A 20,814-nucleotide genomic window follows, 5' to 3' on the forward strand; every position below is an offset into this window, starting at 1 on the left:
TGAAATGTTAGAACACATAATTTATCCCTGCAACTCAATAATCCTGCATTGAAATTATGAATAGATTTACCCATAACATTCAGTATTTTGGAATTCTTAGGTTTATGTCCTTTTGGTGTCTGATCCATTTTCATGTTTGTAGTTTAAAGTCACTTATTATGTATGAAGATTATACTGTCCTTATTTAGGGATCTTCATAAAATTCGCAGATTTTCAATACTTGTTTGATTGTATTCACACAAGGTAAGTATTAATATAATAACATTTCATCATTGGTTGATTGTTTTCACACAAAACTATTATTGTAATCATTTTTCATCACTAGTTGATTGTATTCAGACAATATAAAGTATTATTGTAATCATTTTTCATCACTAGTTGATTGTATTCAGACAATATAAAGTATTATTGTAATCATTTTTCATCACTAGTTGATTGTATTCAGACAATATAAACTATTATTGTAATCATTTTTCATCACTAGTTGATTGTATTCAGACAATATAAAGTATTATTGTAATCATTTTTCATCACTAGTTGATTGTATTCAGACAATATAAAGTATTATTGTAATCATTTTTCATCACTAGTTGATTGTATTCAGACAATATAAACTATTATTGTAATCATTTTTCATCACTAGTTGATTGTATTCAGACAATATAAAGTATTATTGTAATCATTTTTCAGCATTAGTTGATTGTATTCAGACAATATAAAGTATTATTGTAATCATTTTTCATCACTAGTTGATTGTATTCAGACAATATAAAGTATTATTGTAATCATTTTTCATCACTAGTTGATTGTATTCAGACAATATAAAGTATTATTGTAACAATGTTCATGAATTTGCTAAGCACACTGCTCGATGTTTGTCTTTCATTATTGAAACTGAACAACTTTTCATTTTATTTTTATGAAGATGTTACAAGTCTGAAATCACTAAAATTCCTATTTTCTGATTTTTTTTTTCAAACCTAAAACTCTGATATTTATAAATGACAAAATAAAAACCTTTTGATTCACGATGGCTGCACCTCCTTTAAAGAGAGCAAAAGCGATGCAGAAATTCATTAGAATCATACCTCCTTCAAAGAGAGCAAAAGTGATGCAGAAATTCATTAGAATCGTACCTCCTTCAAAGAGAGCAAAAGTGGTGCAGAAATTCATTAGAATCATACCTCCATCAAAGAGAGCAAAAGCGACGCAGAAATTCATTAGAATCATACCGTGAAAATATATCTTTTTCTTCCCATTTTCTTTTTCTTTTATACTGATATTTAGTTTGTTAATTGAATTGACACTAAGTATTGGCATTAAAAATGAAAATGGAAAAATTACAGGTGTTCACAGTGTGTATGTAGCATATGTTTTTCAGTTTAAATAAGTATCATAAGATAGTGAAGATGTCAATTCCTTTGTCAAGTTTTTGTAAACATATGGTTGCAAACACTGATCCTGTTTTATTTCTCCAAATCATGATTTAGTTTTGTTCGGCATCCTGATTTTCATTCCACTCAAGAGGGCAGGTCTGGATATTAACTGGGACCATTCATTTTGGCCAACCATTCATTAATCCATTCATCTGTCTGTGTACCAATTTCATTTCCACTCTTAAGCTTATAAAGTTATTATAGCTGAATTTAGATGTCAGTGTTCACGTTATCATATAGCAGTGTTTGTACCAGTTATCAGATCCAACCATTTTCCTTTCCAAACAATAACTCCTTTATATATAACTGAGTTTCAACCAAATTTTTTAGACAGCTACATATCAGTGTGACTTTGGCTGTATTTGATGATTGGCTACATATCAGTGTGACTGGCTGTATTTGATGATCAGGCTACATATCAGTGTGACTTTGGCTGTATTTGATGATCAGGCTACATATCACTGTGACTTTGGCTGTATTTGATGATCAGGCTACATATCAGTGTAACTTTGGCTGTATTTGATGATCAGGCTACAGTGTGACTTTGGCTGTATTTGATGATTATGCTACATATCAGTGTGACTGGCTGTATTTGATGATCAGGCTACATATCAGTGTGACTGGCTGTATTTGATGATCAGGCTACATATCAGTGTGACTGGCTGTATTTGATGATCAGTCTACATATCAGTGTGACTTTGGCTGTATTTGATGATCAGGCTACATATCAGTGTGACTTTGGCTGTATTTGATGATCAGCAGTCTGTTTGATAGAGTTGCAGACCCTGATTGTTGGATCTATTTTCTTTTATTTCTGTACAGTAATTCCTAATTATTATTGGATTTCATCCAAATTTGGTAGACAGCTTGATAATGTTGAGACCTTAGTTGAATTTGATTGTCAGTATTATATATGGTCATTTAGTAGAGTTATGACTTTGCTTCTCAGAGTAAAATTTGTCTGTTCACAATAACTCCTGTCTGTTATATATTAATATTTAACAAAATTACCAGGCATCTTGATATTATAATAAATGCAGCAGTTATGGTTAACATTCAAGAATAACCTCATTCTTGGAGACTTGAATATGGACCCCTAGAGTATCCACCTAACATATTTTCTCATGTGCTACTCCCTCAAATAGCCATTATGGGTCAATGCCATCTAACCTCGGCCTGTGTGGGTTCAAGTCTCGATTTCAGCCAATGTGGGTATGTGAGAAAGCTTGCCAGTAGCTTCTCGTGGGTCGGTGGTTCTTTCCGGGGTATTCCTGGGTTCTTCCTCCACCATTAATACTGGCCACCATATATAACCTGTCGTGTGCTGAAAATGGTGTTAAACCCTACAACAACAACAACTCCCTCAGATAGTAGAGAGTCTTGCCCACATTTATGGGAAAACATTTGACTTCATTGTTCCTTCTTTCTCATATGTAATGTTTACAACATTTCTACTACCCTAGATAGACTAACACAATTGGTCAGTATGCCACTTGCATTCCTCAGAGCTATGCAACATAGTTATAAATAACATTCATATTTTTTAAATGAACTTATATAAACACTAAACTGCTTTTGTTCTACACTGAATATTTTTTCAGGTTAATAGTGTTACCACTAGTTTTGTTTTCACAGACACATCGTAACTCATTGTCTGTATTACTGTTATTACCTAATCCTTTACACTGCTCCGGTGGTTTAGTGGTTAGAGTGTCCGCCTCAGAAGCAGGAGGTCATGGGTTTGATCTCCGGTCGAATCATACCAAAGACTTACAAAAGTGGTACTAACAGCTGCCTCGCTAGGCGCTCAGCATTAAGAGGATAGTGTTAGGACTGGTCAGCCTGGTGTCAGGATAATGTGACTGGGTGGGACATCATGCTTCATGTCTGCGGCATGATGCCACAGTGCTAGACATCACTATAAACTGCCACACTGCAGACATAGTAGTGATATGACTGTAAAATTGTTAAAGCTACATTCAAAATCCTAATCACACACACACACCTAATCCCTTACTCTGTAAAACTACACCATTCCCCTGCTTCATACAAAAAGTGGGGGTGGGGGGCATTTGATCTTGGAATGTGTCTGTTATTTTCTGATACTTAACGATGTTAATTCCCTAGGTCTGACATTTTTGTGGAGACAAATTTCTCTCTTGATGTCCCCTATGCTGCAAAAGGAGTGTTTGTGACAGTCAGGGTGAATTCTGGAGGATGTTACACAGCTGGTGGAGGGGGGATCTTCTTCCATATCTTTCCAGAGGATGGACAGTACCAAATTTATAATGATGCTAGTAAGTGTTTCTGTATCCTTATGAATGCTTGTAAATGTCTTATGAATTCTAGTAACCACATCATCTGTCTGTCTGTGCATGTTATTCCATAGTTTGTATTTCCCTTTTGAATATGTTGATTGGTCACATGCTAGGGATATAATCCTGCTACTTTTCAAATCCAGTCCTACTAAAACAAACATTGTCATTTCAGTCCATCTGGTATAAACAAGGGTAGTAACCCATGCACATTACCTCCCCTTTCCACCACCACCAGTTGTAGCTAGTTTTTGCTTCCATACAATGTTGTATGAGACACCTCCTGTGAATCCAAAGCCAACTTTTTTGTTAAACTCTAACCATCTATACAGGATTTTGGATTTACTTTAGGTTAATATTCACTCCTAAACAGATAGTAAATATTATTTTTTGAATAGTATGAATAATTTGTGAAATTTTTACATTTTCTTGGACTCTGCAATTTTTGGACCACATGACATAACATGCTGCTGTTTATTGATGGTGCTGTTCACAATTTCACGCTGCCTATTGCTCGCTGAATTAGTCATTAATGGGTGTTGTTTTAACGACTTATTAACACATTACATGATTAATTTATACAGTTTTGTTGTGTTTTGTTTTATCTTGTTCTTTTAGTGAATTGTGTTGTTGAAGTGTAATAAATGCAACAAGTTCAAGACTAGGGATGACATGTACGAGTCGTGGCTTGTGTGTACAAAATGTATTCCTCATGCAATTTGTGGGCTACATGTTCCAAGAGTTTATAGACTATGGTTGTGCAAAGTCAAGCAAGGCAAATAAAGGGTGATAACGATGAGAAGAAAAAAAATCCTAAAAATGGAGGAATGTACCCCAATTTTTAGGCAGCACAGTTGATGCAAGTACTTCTGCATGTCCGAGCATGGCTTTAAAGGATACCATTACACAATCTCTAGACATGCTACATCACCAAAGATGGGAGGATATAGAACAGAGCAGAGATAACTCAGACCTTCTGGTAAACTTGGGTCTGTCACAAACAAATGATTTGGCCCTTTGCCCAAACTGAAATCTACCATGGGTTCTGGTACAGTTGAATAAGGTACTGTTTTTGAACTGCTCTCTAGAACATCAATAAGGCACTGTTTTTGCACTGTTCTCTTGAACATCAATAAGGCACTATTTTTGAACTGCTCTCTTGAACATCAATAAGGCACTGTTTTTGAACTGCTCTCTTTTGAACATCAATAAGGCACTGTTTTTGAACTGCTCTCTAGAACATCAATAAGGCACTGTTTTTGAACTGCTCTCTTTTGTGTGAAACTTCTTTCAGTGTTGGATCTCTGCCTCAAAGGTGTCTACAAAACTCACTGAGGGCTTTGATATGGTACATACTACAAAACTCACTGAGGGCTTTGATATGGTACGTACTACAAAACTCACTGAGGGCTTTGATATGGTACATACTACAAAACTCACTGAGGGCTTTGATATGGTACGTACTACAAAACTCACTGAGGGCTTTGTTATGCTACATACTACAAAACTCACTGAGGGCTTTGATATGGTACGTAAAATGAACCAAGCTGATATAAAAAGAGATACCTTGTCTATTTTTACGTATGAAGGAGGGAAAGGTTGATATCTCAGATCAGGTTCTGTTGCCACAGGTAAGAGTTTGCTCATAATACTGAAAATTAACCCAAGAATTGATGAAGTTATTGCACATTTTGACTCATGAAGTTAGTGCACATTTTGACTCATGAAGTTAGTGCACATTTTGACTCATGAGGTTAGAGCAATTTCCAAAAACTTTGTAACTCAAACTCAACTGTTCCCAACCAGTATTGAGCCATGGGATGGAGTCAGAATTGACTTTCTCAAACTTTTACCTCAGAGATCTTATATCACAGTGGTAAAAGACCTACTGGGACATGTAACAGTCGGAATTGACTTTCTCAAACTTTTACCTCAGAGATCTTATATCACAGTGGTAAAAGACCTACTGGGACATGTAACAGACCTAAAAGACCTACTGGGACATGTAACAGCGGTGCAACAGGCTACCTTTCCAAGTCATTCAGCAGCTTCTCATTGACAGGGCCTTATGAGTTCTGCAGGATTTGTGGCAGACAAATGGAGTCACTACTCCAGCCATTTTATATCAAAGAGTAAGAAGCTTCTTCACATATGTTACGGGATCAGATTTGGCCCTTCTCCAGAGGAAAGGGATGTAATTCCCTCCACCTCTTTCCTATTCTTCTAAGGTATTATGATTGGGTACTGTATTGGAAAAATAATCTCATTTTGGGGAGTAAAATATATTTCTTCAATAATATTTACCTGATCATATAATGGATAAACCCTCCCAACCTTCCCACAGTTACATCCTACTGAAAAAGCATGCATTCCACTCCATTAGTAACTGAAGTATAGACATCATTTGGTGCCAATCCCGATATCTTGGGGAGAAATGACTGTCTGATTTCCACCTATGTGGGCAGACCACTTTTTATCTTTCATAGCTAAACTTTTTAGCTTGTGAGGGTTGGATTCGCCAGGTAATGGTTATATTCCTAAGGTGTTAAGATCATCTAAGTATTATTGAAAAAACATTTACTCCAAAAATTTGTTTCTTTTTAATCAAGCAACTTCACTGTTTTGTGCAGAAGATGGTCAGATTATGCCTCATGTTAGTCTGGTAACTTCCAGGATGGTCAGATTATGCCTCATGTTAGTCTGGTAACTTCCAGAATGGTCAGATTATGCATCATGTTAATCTGGTAACTTCCAGGACGGTCAGATTATGCCTCATGTTAATCTGGTAACTTCCAGAATGGTCAGATTATGCCTCATGTTAGTCTGGTAACTTTCAGGATGGTCAGATTATGCCTCATGTTAGTCTGGTAACTTCCAGGATGGTCAGCTTATGCTTCATGTTAATCTGGTAACTTGCAGGAGGGTCAGCTTATGCCTCATGAAAGTCTGGTAACTTGCAGGAGGCAATGTAGACTTGAGGACCAATATTTCTGATATAGATGACTTTATTATTTATGTGTTCACACAATTTCAGTGACATACCAGTTTTACGTTATGGATGAACATATAGTACCCAAGTCTGCATGGTTGTCTCACTGCCAATTTGTATTATGTATTTTCGTTTTCTTGAAAATTATCACATAATATCAATCACATAATAATGTATCACAGTATCCTTAAATCACATAATAATAGTTGTATCACTGTATCCTTAAATCACATAATAATAGTTGTATCACAGTATCCTTAAATCACATAATAATAGTTGTATCACTGTATCCTTAAATCACATAATAATAGTTGTATCACAGTATCCTTAAATCACATAATAATAGTTGTATCACTGTATCCTTAAATCACATAATAATAGTTGTATCACTGTATCCTTAAATCACATAATAATAGTTGTATCACTGTATCCTTAAATCACATAATAATAGTTGTATCACTGTATCCTTAAATCACATAATAATAGTTGTATCACTGTATCCTTAAATCACATAATAATAGTTGTATCACTGTATCCTTAAATCACATAATAATAGTTGTATCACTGTATCCTTAAATCACATAATAATAGTTGTATCACTGTATCCTTGATCTGTAAACAAAAATCGTCTTATCCTTGTTTCAGAGCGATCAATGCTGCTAGGTTTTGGACCTATATCCGGACTCAATGCCTCTGGCTGGAATAGAATTGCTATGGTTATAAAGGTAAGTTGAAAAAGAATTACAATGAATTTATGTTTATTTATGACCCAATAAACAAGGTATCATCATTGTAAACAATTTGACATACTTCTAAACAAGAAACCATCTTTCTAAACCATAGGCCATCCTTTTTAACAATATGTCTTCCATCTCTACCATAGGTCATCTTTCAAAACATGTCATCTTTCAAAACGTGTCATCTTTCAAAACAGACCGTTCTTCTAACAATAGGCTATTCATCCGCATCAGAGGCACGTGTAGCAGTTTACATAATGGGAAAATGTTTTATTGGAAAACATTCAAATTTGATATTCATGAAAATAAATTCACAGAAAGTCTCGTTCTTGATAAAACATTCTGTATAATTTATATTGTTGCAGTTGTCATTTTAGTTATGTTCACTTGAAAATGGTAAATATGTTTTTATGAGGATTATCACGATTTCAGATCATAGTGTACATGACTATTGCAGTAAAATTATTAAATGTCCGAGCATTAAGATATGATTTTTTTAAAGCATCACATTTATTTAATTGGCTAAATTCAAAGCACCAATTGTTGAAACATGAAATACACCTTGTCAGATATATACGTACAGACAATATTCTTTGTATCATGTCTGGATTATGTTGTATACATAGAGACAATACTTTGCATCATGTCAGAAGAATGTTGTATACCTAAAGACAATATTCTTTTATCAAGTCAGAAGTATGTTGTATTCATACAGACAATATTCTTTGTATCATGTCAGAAGTATGTTGTATACATACAGACAATATTCTTTGTATCATGTCAGAAGAATGTTGTATACCTAAAGACAATATTCTTTTATCATGTCAGAAGTATGTTGTATACATACAGACAATATTCTTTGTATCATGTCAGAAGTATGTTGTATACATACAGACAATATTCTTTGTATCATGTCAGAAGTATATTGTATACATACAGACAATTCTTTAATTAATGTCAGAAGAATGTTGTATACATACAGACAATATTCTTTGTATCATGTCAGAAGTATGTTGTATACATACAGACAATATTCTTTGTATCATGTCAGAAGTATATTGTATACATACAGACAATATTCTTTGTATCATGTCAGAAGTATATTGCATACATACAGACAATATTCTTTGTATCAAGTCAGAAGTATATTGTATACATACAGACAATATTATTTTTATCTATTCAAAAGTAAGTTGTATATATACAAACAATTCTTTGCATCATGTCAGAAGTATGTTGTATACATACAGACATTTCTTTGTATCATGTCAGAAGTATGTGTATACATACAGACAATATTCTTTGTATCATGTCAGAAGTATGTTGTATACATACAGACAGTATTCTTTGTATTAAGTCAAAAGTATGTTGTATACATACAGACAAATCTTTGCATCATGTCAGAAGTATGTTGTATACATACAGACAATATTCCTGCTTCAAGTCAGAAGAATGTATATATGCAGACAATTCTTTGTATCATGTCAGGAGTATGTTGTTATATACAGGCAGTTCTTTGCAACGTGTCAGAAGTATGTTGTTTATATACAGATAGTTTGCAACACATCAGAAGTATGTTGTATATATACAGAATGTTCTTTGCAGCATGTCAGAAGTATTCATACAGACAGTTCTTTGCAACATGTCAGAAACATGCAGTATACATATAGACAATTTTTTGCATTATGTCAGTAATATGTTGTATAAACACATTGTGTTTTAAAAAATTTGTATACTTTCAAACAAATCATTGCATCATGTCAAGTATGCTGATATCTATAATTCTTTGCATCATGTCAGTGGTGGTCTATAGAACTACAAACAATTCTATGCATCATGTCAGTGGTAGTCTGTAGAATTACAAACAATTCTATGCATCATGTCAGTGGTAGTCTATAGAATTACAAACAATTCTATGCATCATGTCAGTGGTAGTCTATAGAACTACAAACAATTCTATGCATCATGTCAGTGGTAGTCTGTAGAATTACAAACAATTCTATGCATCATGTCAGTGGTAGTCTATAGAATTACAAACAATTCTATGCATCATGTCAGTGGTAGTCTATAGAATTACAAACAATTCTATGCATCATGTCAGTGGTAGTCTATAGAATTACAAACAATTCTATGCATCATGTCAGTGGTAGTCTATAGAACTACAAACAATTCTATGCATTGTGTAAGTGGTAGTATGTAGAATTAGAAACAATTCTTTGCATCATGTCAGTGGTAGAGTGTATACTTACAAACAATTCTTTGCATCATGTCAGTTGTAGTGTGTATACTTACAAATAATTCTTTGCATCATGTCAGTGGTAGTGTGTATACTTACAAATAATTCTTTGCATCATGACAGTGGTAGTATGTATACTTACAAATAATTCTTTACATCTTTTCAGGACTTCTTTGCAACATTATATGTAAATGGACAGCTGCTGGTTGGAATCAGGGTTCCCCTAACGCCAGCCCGAGGTTTTGTAGGTTTAGGGACATCAGGCTTTGGTCATGCCGATTTTGACTACATCTGTGTAATGAGTAGTGATGATGGGTCTAAATTTCAGACCTGCAAATATGTGTAATAATTTAATGATTTGTAAATTGGAAATGTTAATGGAGGGTATTCTTTGAAGTGTTTATTATTGGGTTCACTTGTTAATTTTATAATGATGATTGTAAACAAACCTATAGTAGCTGTAATATATTAGAATCCATGATTTCTGCTACATGATATTTATACCACTTTTTGTAACAATATTGTGAATCAAATTGTTTCTGTTGTTGAAATGTTTACTGAAATCAACCTAATAAACACTTATCTTTTGTGATTGTATTGTGTTCCAGTTTTAAAAAATGTTTACTGATTAACTTCTGTAATAACACAATTTTACATTATTACATTTTTAAGCGTAATATCAGTGTGCAACAATATACAGTTGGCAGTGGATCAAAATTGTATTTTGGTGTATGATACAATGTATGTGGAATTATTGCCTGAAAGTTATTTCTTTTTAATGCTAGAATTAAATTGCTAAAGAAATCATAAACATCTTTTTTTCCTTGATGAACTGTGTCCATTATGACCAGAATTATATACCTGATTGTAATTGCGCATTTCCTAATATATGAAATCTGTACATTTTTATTTGATATAGTATTCATTTCTAGACCTATTTCTTGACATGTTTATTTATATGTTTAGCAAGTTTAGTTCAGTTTGGAAAATTAATAGTAAAGGATTAGCCATTATAATTGACATCATGTTCGAGAGAGAAAACATTCCTTAAGGTTTTACAGCATTCAATCAATTGCTTGTATGGGTTTTAAAAATAATCTTGATTTCTTGCTATTAAAAAAATGGGCTAACAAAATGTATGCCATGAACGTGTGCGCACCATGGCATCCATGTTGAAAATCTTGTTATCATTGCTCTTCCAAAAATGGAAGTCATATCAACATGAGGGTTTCTACTGGAAGGCTTTTTATGATGTCGTGTTGGTCCTAAATGAAAATGGTGTCAGTTCAGTATGTTCATCACAGCAGCTGATTTGAAAATCATGGTATCGCTGAAGATCAAAGAGGATTTCAGCACTCCACTGTTTAAAGGAACAAATTTTCTTATCTTAATATCCTGGAAATTCTTTTCAGCCAGTAGAACATCAGTCCCTTCATTGGACCCCTGTTTGTGTTACCTTAGTTTACAGAAAAGGAAAATAGTTACACTTTGTGCACATTACAGAAGAATAGCCAGAAAATTTCACATGAATTCATCTCTTCAGTTGTATCCATTTTCTTTTTAATTTCTAAGTCACCTCTACCTTTGTTTTCATGTGGAAGAGTCTGTTGATGGAATGCTCATTAACAGTTGCTGTATTTATTGTGTTTCATAGATCCCTCAGTGTCTTGGTGGTTTTTATTCCAAAATTACATCAGATATCCATTAATTGAATATTTGGGTTCCCATGATTCCTATGCAGGTTTCATCATTGCAGGAAGTATAATCTTGTTTAAAATCTGGAAGTGACAGTGGCTTAATGTTTAGGATCCTGGCTTTACAGATTTTAAATCTACCCTCATCTGAGTTGGCTGCTGTGATGCATCTCTTGGCAACACACTCTACACTCTTTACCTAGGACCTATACAGTCTTCCAAAAAAAACCAATGTGATAAAGGATAAATGTATTCAGGGTGCTCTATACATCATCATTACAGCTGTATGTATTTATATTGGGGACAAAACATATTGTACTTAAAATATTGACTCCACCACTCAAATGAGTGAAAGCTCAGGGGAGGTAATTGTTTACAGCATTGGCATTCTTATTATTTTTGAGTTCTCAATTTGAATGTTTTTATTTCTTCATTTTGACTTGTTATTGCTTACTTTGCATTAGTCACTGGGAAATGTTTACAATAACTGACATCACACTAGCATGAAGTATTTCACATTCCAATGCTCCATTTGACTATATAGTTAGAATTAATTCTTAAAGTAAATTCAGTGTATCAGTTACCATGAAACAGTTTATTCCATTCATTTTGAGAAAATAAAAATGTCACTTACTTACTCCTGGAACATGACACGTTTTATATCACTAAAATGGTTATATGTACATAATCACACAATTTAAAAGATATATATCAGATATAAAATCTGTAGAGACTTAGAGGTAATACATATCTTGCCTTGAACGTGTCGTTCCTTTTTTATTGGTATATTAACATTCCATATTACAGTGATTCATTTTATTCAGTGCATAATTGTTAAATATATAGTACATATTGTTTCACAAATATTAATACAAGAATACTTTTTCAATAAATCCTCCCAGAATATATTATTACTGTTAATGTTTTTATTATTATCTATCCAGATAGTGGCCAGTGGTCAAAAATGCTCACCGTTAAAGATAACTGCCATCTCACATATGCTTGGGTTGGAATCTCAGGCTCAGCCAATGTGGGTACTTAGGGAGGCTTGCAAGTAGCTTTCTGTGGATGGGTTGTCCTTCCTGGGGTTTTCCCAGGTTCTTCCTACACCAGTTATCCTGGCTACTATAAATAGACTATCTTGTGCTGAAAAATGGCATTAAACCCCATAAGAATAGCAATAACAATCTATCAAGATAGCTTCACTATCTGCCCATATTTTTGTTGCTACCAAAATGGCTTTGCAACCATCGAGCATAAAGTTTTAAATATCTATTGATGTGTCTATTGAGTTTTAATTTGTCTGTGAACTGCTTATTTTTTAATAAAGTTATAGCCATTTGTTTTATTGTCAACAGGATAACTATAATTATTTTTATAGCTAGCTAGTTGTAGTCACCATCTTACATGTTAATGTTTTCCTATCATTGGGATATATTAATATGTGAACAGTTTGAGGTGTACCTTTCTGATGGATGTTTACAAATTGCATTCAGTTCTTACCTTGACAACAGTGCTCTGTAGCTCTTCTGTTTTACTTGTGTTGGGTTTTTTAATTCTTATTTACTCAGCATCCTAGTATTTACATCGAGCTGCAACACGCAGTACGTCCCCAGATGGAATTACACACATATTGTGTTTAAACTAGTTATCTTACTGCTTCTTGCTTTATACACCTTTATACACATTATCGAAGTCTACATTTATTTGATTTGTGTTTCTAGCTTTATAGACCTATACATTGCTAAGGTCTCTATTTATTTGATTTGTGTTTCTAGCTTTATATACCTATTTATTTCCAAGGTAATGTTCATTAACCCAGTATTGTACAAGAGTTTTCTTCTGTTTAAGATATTGTGTCTGAAGGTGCTTGCTTCACATTTCTTCCTTCTATTAACAACTAACTGAAAAAAGAGACATAAAATTGGGCCTTTCTCTCCTTATGTCCATCGGTCTCACTTCTATTATTGTACAGTAAGGACCTTTATTATTATTAATGGATTTTAACCAGACTTGTTATGCGGCTAGATGTTGATGAGAACTTAGCTGAATTCAATTGTTAGTGTTCTACATTCATAGATTCCGTTACACAGATATATGCTGTTTTTTTACCTTTAAAATTTGTTTCTTTTACCTGAAAAAGATGAACTATTCGTATTCTTATGCCAACAAACTGCAAAACTTATTACAAGTCTTGAAAATTAACTATCTTAACATCAAAGCCCATTCTGTAAGAAGCCAACTTATTCTTTTCATGCAGTATAGTCCCATTTCCCTGCCGATTGATCAGTGATTATTGGCAGCAACACAGCTCCAGAAGGAGTCGACTTATTGCCTTGATGGGCTGCATTGGTTTGATATTTAAATCACGATGAAACAATGTAAATTAAACTACTCCTTTTTTTGTTTCAACGATGTTAATCCAAGCAGTCACTTTCTGCTTTATTCTGATTGCTTTGACTAATTTTGAATATTGAGATATTCTTTGTTGTGGAGTATTTTTATTTTGTACACTATTGGTGCTTTTATTTACTCTTGTTCAAAACCAATTAATAACCACATGTTTGTAGTTGGACCAGTTTGGTTTGTATTTTACAGGTTTCTATTTATAGATGAATGTAAGTCATGTTAGCTAATCATGCTGAAGTTGAGGGCATTCACTCACACCAAGCCAGTAAAACTAAAAATTGTATGCAGTACATGGAAACACTTTAACTATTTACTTTATTAGTGCATTCTGAACCAGAATTGTTCTTGCGTTTGGATTAAGCTGGTGACTGAAATTGGAATGGGATTACAGTATAGTTTGTTCCACACTGCATTCAGGTCAGCATCATTATATATAGCTAAAAGTACCTTATTCATTCTAAATCTTTGTGTGAAACAAATTAGGTTCTTTTAGCTACATTTAATGAAGCTGGCCTGATAATTTACTGGGTTACAGTTAGGATCAAATTTGTGTTGCTGTGTGGAACAAGCTAGTGTTGTGGTGTTAACTTGTGATGCTGTCCATTATGAACACAGCTCCTGCAAAAGTCAGAAATATATTCAATTAATTGTCTTACTCTAAAGTATTGTTTATAACATAACTATCTCCACCCTATGCAAGTGATAAACCATGCATTGATGAGATTGGTTCATTAGCATTTGTACTGCTAAAATTTGGTCTTGTACCGGCTTTTTCTGACCGTGCTGGTACAATGTACTGGTAGTAGCATACTCCTAGCAGAATGTGGTCATATAGCAGGTGGTTCTCTCATGGTGTCATCACACACACAAACACCATGAGCACAGCTGATACTGAATGAGTACTTTGATAGCATAACCATTCACTGAGATGAATGGAGTTGACAATTGAAAAAAATATGGTGCAGAGATGGAAGAAGATTAATGGCAATATAGTTTATTTGATAATTGTATGCAAGACCAAATGAAGGCAGCACAAATCTATAATGGATTTTCAGCTAAGACTGGAAGAGATATTTATTCATCCCATTAACAAAGTTGACGTATCCTCAATTCACAAGTTCAGCATGCAAATTCTTTAAGTAGTATCAACATAGGCATTTTGGACAGTGCTTACTGATATAGGTCACTGCCTTCTATACCCATAACTTTTTTCATTTTTACCCTCATGTCACACATGAGTTTACATGGTGTGACTAAAATATATGTCCAGCAACAAACAGTTCTAATTCTTGTGTAAAAGATTTTACAAAGCAAAATTGGTTCTTAGGATTGGCAGACCTGCCAACTCTTACAATTTTACCAAGTCTTATAGAAATTAACCATAAAATACGGACTTGCAGAATAAAATAATTTTTTTTTGAAATATGATTATTTGCAGTAAAAGCAGGATGCTATCTTGTCTGTATTCGATTTAGAACAGTGTTTCATATTAAATTGATTGGAATTGGTAAGGGAACCAGACTAACTTTACAGGAATACCTCAGATGCCTTAAATCGCATGCATTTTGTGATGCAAAATGTCTGTATGATCAGGCTGTCACTTATTTTTCTAAAAGTGGCATTCAACAAACAGAACATTTCATGATGTAAGGGCAAATGAGCCTCTTAGAAAGTTTTAATAGTGCAGAAGTACAAAAAGGAATGTTCAGATTCTTGGGGGGAAAAGCAAGAAGGGCAGTAACTAAATTTAGTGGACATGTGTGGATCTGAGTATGTCTCATGGTGGGAAAGATGATTGTCATCACCTCAACCCATGTGAAATTGAATTTTCTTTAAGGATTACATCAAGTTGAGAGATGGCAAGAAGCCATTGAGTTACACTGAGTTTAGAACTGTGGTTTGTGAAACTGTGCTGGAGGTAATTAAAGTCCATGTATATTTTACACATGAATCACACTTCTTAACTTTTAAATGCATGTTTTCCATTTCAGTAATAGAGTACATGCCATTTTGTTACACATTACTGAAAACTGGTCTTAGGGGAAAAAATTGACTGCCTTAAAGATCAGGTAATGTTAGGGTTGGCAGTTCTGAAATGATTTTACAAAATTAATGCAATTATTTTTCTAATGACACTATCAACAGCAACAAAAATACTGCCACTGCAGGTGCAGATAATTCCCTCTTTATATATACTTTTATCATTGGTATCATTGTGGAAACTCTCTGCCTTCATATTTGATGCACATCACAAATATGATTGAGTCCTTATTCCATGCTTTGAGGCATGTTGGTATATAAGGTAAAATCATTGTATAATTGAAAATTTCGTCAATAAATTGGTATTTTGATTTTACCAAGATCTGGAACTGCATTTGCTTGAATCCTATTATTTCATTATCATCTGTATCTTTTTCTTCAGCAACATCGTTGGGGTTGGTTTTCCACAGCAATAGGTTACATACTTACATTGACGAGTATTTGCCAGTGTACATGTTTATACGATGAACAGATCGGCAAGGTTGGCAAAGTTGATTAGTTGACTTTAGTCCAATACAAGATTTTAAGCATGGTCGAGCGCCAAGACCAACATGTAACACAAGCAAGTGTGATTTACAGTATGACACAGTCTTCCAGAGTTCACGTTCTTCAAGGTATATGTATTTGCAGTGATTGTGTACTTTGCCATTTAAAATCCTTTTCACTAAGTTTGTTACATTGTTTACACTAGCCGAGTTTGCTTCACAAAAAATCATGCATATTAGTGTTAGAATTATTTTTGCTTCAAAAATGTATTAACTGTACCACACACACACTTGTATGTGATGTGAGGTTAAAAATTAGTAAAGTCAAAGGATATAGAAGGTGTTGGCCTATATCAGTATTCCCAGTTAAGAACATCCATTGTCATGCTACTCTTTAAATGGTTCTTCGTACAGAATAGGTTTAAAACAATATAAATATTTCTTATGTAAACCGATTCAATAAACAGCATGGCTAGTATGTAGGTAAATTGGAAATACAGTAAGTTTATTCAGTGATTGGCACATATGTTTACACACTCATTCATACTTATCAATTTGCTGTAGTAGACCCCCAAACAAAATTTTTACCAGAAAATTATTAGTTACTATCAGTACTACAATTCTAATTTTATCTGGATAAAAGAAGACCAGTTAATAATTAAAAAAATCTTTCTTCATCCTATTTTTCTTGGCAAATACTATCCACATAGTACACCATCTAATGACCTCTTACCATTACTTCTTACCGAGATCTTTGCATAATAAATAAAACAACATTTATTCAAACCATGCCAGTGCTTTTAATCAATTATAAAATTGTGCAACTCCATGCAGTAACTTTGTGCACATTGAAAATATTCGATATTGGCATGGGATCACCAAACTATAAGCAAGTAGTAAGGAATATGTTAGTACTGTACCAGTCAAAACCAGACTACAAAAGTCAGCCATATAATTGGGTAACATGATGTCATCTAAGAATGCAAAAACATTTAAATTTAAATTAAAAACTACTAGACCAGAGAATAATTACCCAATAAATCAAGACTATGAAGACAGTTATTACTAATTTGGAATTTTTGTACAAGACATAAGAATTGACGTCAAAACACTTATTATTGCATACCAGTTTTAATCTTGCATGCTTGTTCTGTGGTTCGATATAGCTGTTCAATCTGTATTTTAATACAAAACACCCAGGTTGGAACTATTTGGGTGTCTTCTCTGACATCAGTACATGAATATTTTTAAACTCATTGAATTGAACTTTTATAAATCCCAAATCATTTTGAATTTCATTAAAATGCGCCATCTTACACATGTCCTGCAATCGGTTTTATGCTCCCATTGATCAGGGTAGTGCACACATATTTAAGAAAAATGAACTACACAGAAACTCAATTTGTGTACATACAAGCCATTTAGATGGTTAATAAATTGCACTTTAAAATTTGAGTGATGACTATAAACACATACAGCACAAAAAGTGACATGAAATTTGGCATCCAAACTGGGCTGTTGCTGGCAACATTTGTGAGATTTTTTAGATGCATTTAACTGTTCCAGATTTCAATCAGTATGTAAATTTTACACTTACTTTTAGTTATGAAATGTAAATGTAAAATTCCTGTTCCAGGACAATATACAAGATTGTAACCTTGTTGGTGGCGCTATACAGTTTCGCATTTTGCATAGGGTTAGGAATTTAAAGAAAAAGAATGTCCCCGGCTTTCCTCACTGGTTATACTGGCTATTTAAAAAAGACCTTGTATATCTTAGGTATAATGCAAAGAACCTTTAATTCCCTTTATTTTGGTGTATGATTGATGGGTGTACTATGGGTTATAGAGTATACAGCTTGGCCTTACTTCAAATGTGCACCTTTCAAAAAAGTGCTAGCTCTACTTGGTCATTTTCACTTCCTGAACTTCAGAGGTCATTTGTATAAAAAAGAGCCAATAACTTTTTTTACATTTTATATATTTGGTAATTCATTCATTGCACTTTCAGAAGCTGGTATTGTCTAGTCTGGCAAAATTCATTTTCCCTATTTTAATAGCTGCTATGTATAGTGTACTTTAGACTAATTCAGACTGATTTTTTAACACAAGGGAGCAGTCATTTTAGTTAGCAGTGTGCTTAAATCGTGTAAAATTTCCAAAAGTACAATATCCAAAAGAAATATCATCCACATTGCATTAATGTAGCATAGAGGTATGCAAACATTCTCTCCACTGTGCATGTTTTAAATGCGCACTACTTCACCTTACATACGTCACTCTCTCAAAAGTACTTATTATCTGGTGAGCGCCACCGTTGTTGTTGTTGTTGTTCTAGGGTTTAACGCCATTTTTCAGCACAAAATAGGCTATACATGGCGGCCAGTATAACTGGTGGAGGAAGAACCCTGGAAAACCCAGGGAAGAACCACCTACTCACGAGAAGCTACTGGCAGGCTTTCCCACGTACCCATGCTAGCCGAGCCTGAGACTCGAACCCACGCAGACAGAGATTGTAACCTACATGGTTTGCAAATAAATTTTTTTACATATCAGCTCCTCGTAGCAAGAGGTACATCATCTGGATTTAATGGACTTCGATACCAAATTCTGGATTTAATGGACTATGGTACCAAATACTGGATTTACTGGACTACGATACCAAATGCTGGATTTACTGGACTATGATACCAAATACTGGATTTACTGGACTATGATATCAAATACTGGATTTACTGGACTATGATACCAAATACTGGATTTAATGGACTACGATACCAAATACTGGATTTAATGGACTTCGATACCAAATTCTGGATTTAATGGAGTTCGATACCAAATACTGGATTTACTGGACTATGATACCAAATACTGGATTTAATGGACTATGATACCAAATACTGAATTTACTGGACTATGATATCAAATACTGGATTTACTGGACTATGATACAAAATACTGGATTTAATGGACTACGATACCAAATACCGGATTCACTGGGCTATGATACCAAATACTGGATTTACTGGACTATGATACCAAATAAAGGATTTATTGGACTATGATACCAAATAAAGGATTTACTGGACTATGATACCAAATACTGGATTTACTGGACTACGATACCAAATTGGGGTTAAGAGATTGAGTAGATTTATTTGGAAAATTGAGAGAAAAACTCATGTTGCTTTTTAAATAATTTGGTTACTGCTGTTGAGGAAAATTGACGTACTTACTTATTTCTATCCTATAGTAATGATCTGTTTGATAAATGTATTTTAAATTTAAATCAAATTGTCAGCAGTTATGTAATTTTTATTGTAAGAACTAAATCTCAAAGCATAACATATAGCACATGGTCCGTTTCCATGGTTCAAGGCTTTGGAAAACGTGACAAAATTACAGGGTATATGTCACAGTCGTATGTAGAAATGGACTATACTGTTGGTGTAGAGGGTGTATTTTATCGACTGACATTGTCATGAAAATGGGAAATATAGTTGGATGCAAGAATAATTACAAATATCAAAACACAAATATACGCTTCAATAAAATCTTGCGATTAATAGAATGGTATTCCAAAGACTGGTAATCAAACTGTAATTATAATGAAACAATAAATTCTGAAAGATAAAGAAAAACCACAAGGTGAATAATACTTCTGTTTAAAAAAAGGAGTGTGCTAGTTATGTTATAGTATTTGCGTTATTTGCTCTAAAGATTTCACCAGACAAGTCGTGTTTGTTTACTTTGATGACATCTTAGTGACGATATTCTTTCGATGACAGACTTCAGCTACATTGACGATCTTACTTCCAAAGACCTCACTACTGATGATGAACACCGATTATTCTGTTAGACGCTTTGTTTACACCTATAATAAAAATCCAAAAAGCAAGTCCATTAATTTCAGAGCAAGTAAAAGAAACAATCATCTAGGAAAGAAACAATATAGTCCCATCTTATTGCACTTCCATTAATAACATCTATTATTGATGTTTCCATTAACTCTAAGAAATAATTTTCAAGATATGTCAGGTCTTTTGTAATTTTGTTAATGAACGAATCATCTTTTCTTCCTTGTTCCTTCACAACCTACGAAACCTTTTGCAAACTTTGGTACAAACTAAGAGCTGATACAGCCATCCTTTTCTATTAACTATCTATTTAAACTTTTCGATAAACACACTTTTCAAAATCTGTTGGTTTCATTTTTTTTCCTTAAATTTTCTTTAAAATTAAATCCAACTGTAATTGCAATTTCAAAAATTTCCAACTATTTTGTTGATGCAGCTTTCTATTTTTTTACCTTTTTCTTTGCCCACGTAATTTTTTAAAAATAACTTCTCAGTGCATTTTTCGTACATTTCAGCAACAGATGTGTTTTGCTTTCAACATCAGTATTTACATAACTTCTTAAATATCTTTGTTCTTGAGGAGTGAATGATTTTTCAACTGCTTGTGGAAACCCTCG

At 33.7% G+C, this 20,814-nt stretch overlaps 1 protein-coding gene across 6 annotated transcripts in view; it reads left to right on the forward strand.

Moving 5' to 3' along the window:
* Positions 1-12,315, forward strand: part of LOC149794695 (galactocerebrosidase-like) — a 72,944-nt gene extending 60,629 nt beyond the window's left edge. For all 6 annotated transcript variants that reach the window (XM_089964302.1, XM_089964303.1, XM_089964307.1 and 3 more), the window contains exons 16-18: positions 3,564-3,733; positions 7,386-7,465; positions 9,880-12,315. In XM_089964302.1, coding sequence (XP_089820428.1) covers positions 3,564-3,733; positions 7,386-7,465; positions 9,880-10,059 — 430 coding nt within the window. In that variant the 3' untranslated portion in view covers positions 10,060-12,315. The remainder of the gene's footprint in view (positions 1-3,563; positions 3,734-7,385; positions 7,466-9,879) is intronic.
* The last annotated feature ends 8,499 nt before the right edge of the window (positions 12,316-20,814 follow it).

Source organism: Sinohyriopsis cumingii, chromosome 7, assembly GCF_028554795.1.
Source record: "Sinohyriopsis cumingii isolate HCF-2022 chromosome 7, ASM2855479v2, whole genome shotgun sequence".
In the NCBI taxonomy this organism is placed as follows: domain Eukaryota; kingdom Metazoa; phylum Mollusca; class Bivalvia; order Unionida; family Unionidae; genus Sinohyriopsis; species Sinohyriopsis cumingii.